At 42.4% G+C, this 8,174-nt stretch overlaps 1 protein-coding gene across 1 annotated transcript in view; it reads left to right on the forward strand.

Moving 5' to 3' along the window:
• The window catches only part of LOC309557601 (uromodulin-like), a gene marked incomplete at both ends in the record, with an annotated part of 56,044 nt that extends 48,617 nt beyond the window's left edge, over nucleotides 1-7,427 (forward strand). Inside the window, 4 exons of the mRNA XM_082260394.1 lie at nucleotides 3,303-3,465; nucleotides 3,802-3,877; nucleotides 5,968-5,991; nucleotides 7,369-7,427. Coding sequence (XP_082116520.1) covers nucleotides 3,303-3,465; nucleotides 3,802-3,877; nucleotides 5,968-5,991; nucleotides 7,369-7,427 — 322 coding nt within the window. The remainder of the gene's footprint in view (nucleotides 1-3,302; nucleotides 3,466-3,801; nucleotides 3,878-5,967; nucleotides 5,992-7,368) is intronic.
• Between the last annotated feature and the right edge of the window lie 747 nt (nucleotides 7,428-8,174).

Consider the following 8,174-nt stretch of genomic DNA (forward strand, 5'->3'; position numbering starts at 1 on the left):
ATGGAGGTCCATCGACCCCCCGAACCTGGCGATTATCAAACATAGAGTTGCCAACCAGTTCGTAATGGAAAAAATGCTAGCCTTCAAACACAGGAAAGCAGATAAGTTTAAGAAACAGTGGCATTCTTGGATTATACAATCCCCTGACTTGATTTGATTTGAATTTACTTCTCTTGACATAATACTTTAAATATCTCCATCCGCAGTCTACAATGCTCTGGTGGCAGCCCCCCCCCCCGTTCCCCTTCCTTCCTCGCCCCCCTCTACCCCACCCTAGTTGGGTTCCTGTTGCTTTTCTCTTCTTTTTCTTGTTATCGCTACCCCTCATTGGCAACCATCTAGGACTCAAGCTGGGGAAACACACTCAGGTAGTGGCGACACCTGGGTTTTGAGAATTTAAGTAGCAGGTGGCGGCACCCTCACAGTATGCACCCAATTCGGGGTGAGGGTCCGGGAACCATGATTGTTGCACTAATTCCCTAACTTGAGGCTGGTCTTGGCCATGGGCACTGTATGTAATTTTATGTGTGTTTATACTTGAATATGTTATTCGAAGTTGTACCATTTACTGGTTGTTTTTCAATTGACAGTGTCCCTGTACCTCGGCTTTTCACATGTTTACATGTATTATTATTCTATTTTATTTCTTCAATAAAAATTTATTTACAAAAAAAAAAGAAATGTGCTCTAGACTGCACACAAATTTTCTCGGCCAACAAAAACCAACTTCAGAAGTGATGTCATGTGCTGGTTTAATTTCCGTGTGTTTTTTCTTCTCTGAGCATGCCCAGTCTTGCTCATCAGATTTTTGTCTGCCGAAATCTGTACTGACTGCCGGAAAATTGGCCGTTCTGATGACGGCCAACAAAAATTTTATAGCATGCACTCCAGATTTTGTTCGGCCGAAAAGTCGGAGTTGGTTGTCGAAAGCATCATACTAATAAGCGGAAAATCGGCCGATCGGACGTTGGCTGAAAATTCACGGCCAACTATCGATGCGTGTGTACGAGGCATAAGTGCTCCATTGGCTGCTTTTATTAAATGTGTATTTTAATGCTGCACTCCATTGTGTTTAAACAAAAATGGCAGATGGCAGACCCATGTATATTGGTTATTAACAAGACTTTGGGTTGCTTCAGGGGTGCCTAAAGATTGTCCACAAATTGTATACAAGCCAGCGGAGGAATTAAGACTGCATTTAAATTACACAAAGTCACAGGTTTTCATTGTGCACCATTGCAAGCTTTTAGATGCTGGCGCCCTATCAACCTATGATGTCATTGGTAGATAAGGGAGGAGTTGGGCCCCTGCACAGCATCTTTGTTTGCTCCTCTCTCCATCAGCATTGGGGTTAAAGAGAGAGAAGAGAAACATTGGAATACCAGTCAGTACCAGTGTGCAAAGGTGTGTTTGCTTTGGAAGAAAAAAATCACCTCTAATGTTGGGTGTCCTACATGAGTGGATGTTGCTGCATTATGTAAAACTATTAGTTTAGTTGTTTACAGTGTGGTGCCATGAGATTGTGCATACTTTTTACCACTTTAAGACCAGAAGATTTCCCCCCTTAATGACCAGGCCCTATTTTGTGATTCAGCACTGCATTATTTTAATGGACAATTGCGCGGTCGTGTGACGCTGTACCAAAACAAAATTGATGTTCTTTTTTTTCCACAAATCGAGCTTTCTTTTGGTGGTATTTGATCACCTGTGCGATTTTATTATTTTTTGTGCTATAAACAAAAAAAGAGCGACAATTCTGAAAAAAAAACAACAATATTTTCACATTCTGCTATATAACATTCCAAAAAAAAATTAAAAATCAAAATTTTTTAACATTTTAGGCCAATTTGTTTTCTGCTACATATTTTTGGCAAAAAAAAAAATAGCAATAAGCGTATTTTGATTGGTTTGCGCAAAAGTTATCGCGTCTACTAACTACGGGAAAGATTTATGTAATTTTTTTTTTTATTAGTAATGGCAGCGATCTACGATATTTTTTGTGGGACTACGACATTGCGGCGGACATATCGGACCCCTAACTGACATTTTTGACACTTTTGGGGGGACCAGTGACATTACTACAGTGATCAGTGCTAAAAATATTCACTGTTACTGTAATAATGACACTGGCAGGGAAGGGGTTAACACCAGGGGCGATCTAAGGGTTAAATGTTAAAAGGGAGTGATCCTAACTGGCTGCCGGACCCGTTGCTTAGCTGCAGGGCTAGAGAGCAGGCGCCCAATCGCGCTGCTGGCGCCGCACGCGCACACACAAGACCTGTTTCTGCGAGCGGAGGTACCCATATGCCAGTTTGCACAGGAGAGCCAGCCTGCCGCAGTATATATGCGGTGGCTGGTCTTTAAGTGGTTAAAGGAGGTTTAAAGAAGCCTGATCTGGAATCTCAGACAGGATGCACCATAAACAGGGCCGCTGATAGGGGTGGCCTGGACAGCTCCGACCCCTAACTGACCCCCCCCCCCCGCAGGCTTACAGTTGCTGGGTGAGAGACTCAGCGGGCCGGATTTAGGGGGTGATTGGGTGGGTTGTGCCCACCCAGAGTTCAGTTCTGCCCCCTCCGACACTAGCAGGGAAGGGGTTAACAGTATAGGTGATCAAGGGGTTAAATGTGACCCTAGGGGAGTGATTCAAAATGTGTGGGGGTTGGACTTGTGAAATGACCATAGAGACCTGTGATCCTATATAGAAGGGTCACATGAGCTCTGTGATCATTGCAGGGAGGACGGTTGGCTGTGTTTACAACAGATGACCGTTCTTCTCTCTCAGCGGGCGGGGAACAGTCGAGAATGTCAGGCTGCAATCGGAGCCACCTGACATGTGCATCGGCTTACCCGTTGACGATCAGGGGTGGGAGCGCGAGCACCCCCTAGCTGCCTTCAGGTGAGCGACGTAGCCCTACATCGTTCTTCCTGTAGGAGCCAGCTTGCCGCCGTAAATATAACGTAAGCAGTTGGCAACTGGTTAAAGGGTGCCTTGGCTGAAAAAAAGGTTGAAAAACACTGGTATAAACTGCATGCAGACTCCAATGGGGAATGTTGATAGTCATGATAGTCATAGCAGATGAAAAAGTATGAGCATTTCAGTTTAGAGGTCACTCCTCCAAAAAACTGCTAAAAGCTTAACCTAACCCACATCTACCCAACACGATAACATCAAATTTGTCAGATATCCTCCTTTAAATAAATGAAAAAAAAATGTATATTTTCATTTGATGAATAAAGTTATCTCGTATGCAATGTGCATAAAATGTATCATACTTTAAGGCTTTTCTTATCTCCCTCAGTTGTCCCAACAAGCAAGATGAAACCATAAACATTCAGGAGAACGGTGTCTCCAGACAAGGACGGGTATCTGTGCAGATGTTTAAATTTGTGGGAGATTATGACCTGGTGTACCTTCATTGTGCTGTGAGCCTGTGCGAAGTCACATCTGGAGCCTGCCAACCGGTGAGTAGATTTCCATATAGAGTGAGATTGGGTGGAGACAGGGCTGGTGTAGTCACATGAGAACTATTGCCTCAGGGGACACCCTTCACTGGAGGAATAATCCAAGCTTAAAATATATAAAGCAGTTTAATTAGGAGTCATTATAACCCAAAGTGATTAAAGATTTTTCTTTATTATGACAATAATAATGTAACATTGTATCTTCTCTATCCAATAATATCATCTTTTCAGTTTATATGAACCTCTGTAAATAGCACCTCAAAATGATGTGATAACGTCATATAGATGATATTTATTACAAGTGTCTCTTGTCTAAATGTCTGTGTTTGGTTCCAGGCTTGTACTTCAAGAAGGAGTCAAAGAACTGAGTTGGACTCCCACAGTCTGAGAATTGGACCAATCATCCGTTCAGGTACACTTGTGCATGGATAATAACCTTTTCCTCTCATTGCATTAATATATCTGGAGATTTTTAGTTTGTTTGTCAATTGGAGTTAAAGTGACAGTAAAGACTTGGCTTTAAAAAACAAAAACAAAAATAAAACCCAAACATGTCATACTTACCTTCTCGGTGTAATGGTTTTGCACAGAGCAGCCCCAATCCCCCTCTTCTCGGGTCCCCCATTGGTATTCCAGGCCTCTCCCTCCTGCCCAGGGCCAGATTAACGTAGGGGCTATTGGAGCTGCAGCTCCAGGCCCCTACCTTTTATATAGGCCCCGGGTTGGCCATATTCACTGTTACCGCTCTTCTGTCACTTGTAAACACAGAAGTCTGGCTTCTATGCTCGCTTCCCCAGGCAGCTCCCTCAGAACCTCCCCACACAGCACGAAGGCCGGACAAGGAGAGACAGTTGCCGAAGCATGGATGTGTTTATGGGCTTCAGAGACAGCATCCCATGTTGAATTAGGCATGCATGGCTGCACCTTTCCTCCTCTGGGTGCATGCCAAGGCACGGCCCTTATGGCCCTTCAAAATCCTCAGCACCAAGCCCATGATGCTCTTAATCCGGCCCTGCTCCTGCCAAGTACCCCCAGAGCAAACAGCTTTCTATGGGAGCGCCCGAGATGCTGCTCCATGTGTCAATTCACACAGAGAGCCGCGGCTCATCACTGCCCCCCCCCCTCCTGATTGACAGCAGCCAGAGCCAATGGCTCCTGCTGCTTTATCAAACAATAAGGAGGGAGAGTCCCTGGTGAGCCGAGGCTCTCATGCACATTGCTGCATAGTGATGGGGCTCAGGTAAGTATTAGGAGGGCTGGGGGAGGCTGTTGCACACAGAAGGTTTTTTACCTTCTTGCATAGAATGTATGAAGGTAAAAAACTTGAACCTTTAGAACAATTTTAACCCTAAGATAAGCCCAACATAATCTGTACTTTAACTAGAGTAGAGAGTTTTCTGTGATTACATATTTCCAGCAAATTCAACTGTTTCAGGATATAGAGAGTGCTGGAGACTCAAAGAGGAGCCAGCCAGCCTGGGGGGAAAAAAAAATAAAAATCAGCAGTTACAAATACTGACCTTTAATATAAGGACACTTACCTGTCCAGGTGGTCCACGAGGCCAGCACCCCAAGGTGATCCATCCATCGGCTCTGGGTGCAGGCACCGGCACCTTCACTAAGTGAAACAAGAGTTGAAGCCTTTCAGCTTCACAGCCTGTTTCCTATTGCGCATGCTCGAGTTGTGCCCCACTTTTTGAATGGTCCCACTGTCTTCTGGGACTTATGTGTCTCCCAGAAGGCGGGGGGGGGGGTGAAAGAGAAGGGGCAGGGGATTTTGTAGATCGCTACACAACGAATGTGGCGATCTTACCTTAGAGTAGAAGCGGCTACCTGGTTTTGATGGGTATTCCCTACCCAACCCAAAAGGTGCCAAATGTGGCAGTGAAGGGGGGGGGGGAGCGAACAAACGGAGCATCCCCTGTTGAGTGGAGCTCTGCTTTAAATTAACTTTGTATAGTTATGAGTGACTCCAATTGGTCTGGTTCGGTACACCAACTTTGGGAGGAGAATCACTTTGTCCCTGGTGGATTTTATATTTATTTTAGTATTATAAGAGCTTGCAACACATTAAACCTACCTCTAGGTGTCACACTTCTCCTCTGACTGCCACCAATATGGTGCATTTTCCTGGATGCTAAATAATAGGGGAACATCTCTACTGAGCACTTCAACTAATGTATTTATGGAAAGAGGATGTAGATAGCACAATCCCTACTAAATGGCTGTGAGATGGAGGAGGAAAATCACAGAAACGTCTTTATAAATGATATAATAACATGGAGGAGGCCATTCAGATCTTATGAGAGGATCATTTAGGCACAAACTTCCATGTGAACCAGATTAAACCCTCAGCCCGGTAATCTCATCTTTAATTTAGCAAATATAGAGGAATATATACTATGCAAATTATGTTATTATATTTTATTATCAATAACCAAAAAGCTTGACGTCATATAATTGATACAATCAATACAATTTTATGTTTTCTTTTCTCTGCAGATCCCAACTCCTCTGCCATCAGCAGTAAGTTTGTATTTTATTAACTATTTTTATTTTATTTTTATTTTTTTATATATTTTATTTAACTGTTATAAACCATCACAGTGGATATACTCCAGTTATATTCTGTGTAGTCAGGAATGCAACCAAATTCTTTTTATTTATTTTTTTTTATATAAATTTTTATTGGTTTTCAAAAACATAACAAACAGCTAGATACCCAGGCAGTTCTGTCGCAGACGGAAATAGCAATGAGAGTAGTACAATTATGAATAGGATAATAAACAAAACGGAGCCAATCAATGATTGTTCATGTAAGTGAAATTGAGCATTCAAGTGAAGTTGAACAATCCACCGCATATACTTGACATGTAAGTTCTATACTTTTGGCAACTAGGGTTTACCTGCACATGCAATAATTCATTTATGTATTTATTTATCTGGCCCCATGCTCAGGCACCCCATCAGGGATCTACATCTGTGCCCCAGCGTGGGGCTGCAGAAGGTATGAATATGAATACATCATTTCTGAAAGAGGCAGAATGACCAATTATTTTGCATTCCATAAGGACCAAGGTTGCCACAATTCGTTCATATGAATCTTGTCTTGGTTTTTAAGTGCTAATGTACATTCATAGGTATAATGTGTGCTAGTGAGATCTATGACCTCCTAAATAGGGATGATCGAACGGTTTGGGTCAACCATCGGTTTGAACTGAACATTGACTGTTCGAGGTTAGGCCAAATTCCAAACTTTTTGCTGAAAAAGTTCGGAATTCGGCAACCAGAACCAACCAAAATGCAATGGGACAGGAACTGGGCTTTAAAAGCCTGTGATTGGACCAGAACCATCAGTAAAAGCCAATTGAGGGGGCAGGAGAATGTTAGGAATGTGATTGGAGTGACTAGGGGGTCCATAGGCCAATCATTAGTGAATACGCCCCCCAGTATATAAGATAGCCCCCGCCAAATTCCTAGCATTGTAATACAGGGCTGTGGAAGAGAGTGGAAGCAGTTCTGTTACTTCTGCTTCATAAGTGTCATTTAGCAATTATTAGTGTGAGGAAAGGGATATCTAGTGTAGTTAGGGTACTATTTTCCACTATAGTTAGATTTAATAATCTAGTTTCTCTAGGGAAAGTGTTAAGTGTAAGGGGACCGTAGTGTAGTGTAGGGTTAACTGACTCTGACTGCTATGGCAGGGTGACAATTCTTTTTTAAAACAATCTATTGAGCTGTCTAGAAGTAGTTCTTGAGGGAGTTTTTTCTACTTTTTACTACTGTGAAGAAGTATTTCCATGTGTGGGGTTACATCTATTTTCCTCTTACATTAAGTAAATATTTTAACTCTACACCTAGTTCATTATATGGATCACTTATATTGTTTTATTTCTATTTCAGGTTCTCACAGTTTCTGGGCTCTGCTTCCCACCACTCTGCTACTGCTGATATCCACGTGACCGGGACATACCATGTCTGTACCTTATCCTTAGTGGACCAGATATTATAAAAGTATGGAAGGAACAGGATTGGAGCAAATTTTAAATTAACACCCCACTAATGAATAGAAAAGACTTTTATAGAAACATTTCAGATGTGTCTTCTCAGCCTTACTTTGCTTGGTTATGCTTTGCATTGAAAACAAAAGAAAGACGTCCTTGTTGTATTGAACTTGCAGACTGTAAATATGTTCTTTGGAAACTTTTTCTGATGATTTACCAAGATTGTTGTAAATTATAACTGGAAATAAAGCTCTAGAATAATGATCATCATGACTTTCATTTTCTATCTGATGTGACTGATTTTCTGTGAGGAAATGGTTTTAAAGAAAGAGAGATTCTTAGAGAACGATCAGTGACAGTACCCTGCTACTGTGCTAGAGGGAGTAAATCTCACACAAGGCTCTCATGGATGCAGGTTGAGGGGCTCCAGAAGGTCTCTTCTGGGTATGAAAATGGCTTTTTTTATCTGGGATTGGTAACTCAGGGTTGAGGTTCTGGAGTTCAGAAGCTTTGAAGAGTCTTCACAGGACGAAGCCTTGTGTCCATGATTCACTGGGGATCAGCCTTTTATAATCAAGGGGATGCATAAAACTTACCCTTCTATTTCTGAAATGTTTTGGGGTTCTTTGCAGGCTCCTGGCACCGTGCTTTATATATGGGGTACCTGCCCATGCATTATCCTCTTTTGGGACAAAATACTGCAAT

This window comes from Pelophylax lessonae, assembly GCF_965119305.1.
Source record: "Pelophylax lessonae genome assembly, chromosome: 6".
NCBI classification, from domain to species: Eukaryota; Metazoa; Chordata; class Amphibia; order Anura; family Ranidae; genus Pelophylax; species Pelophylax lessonae.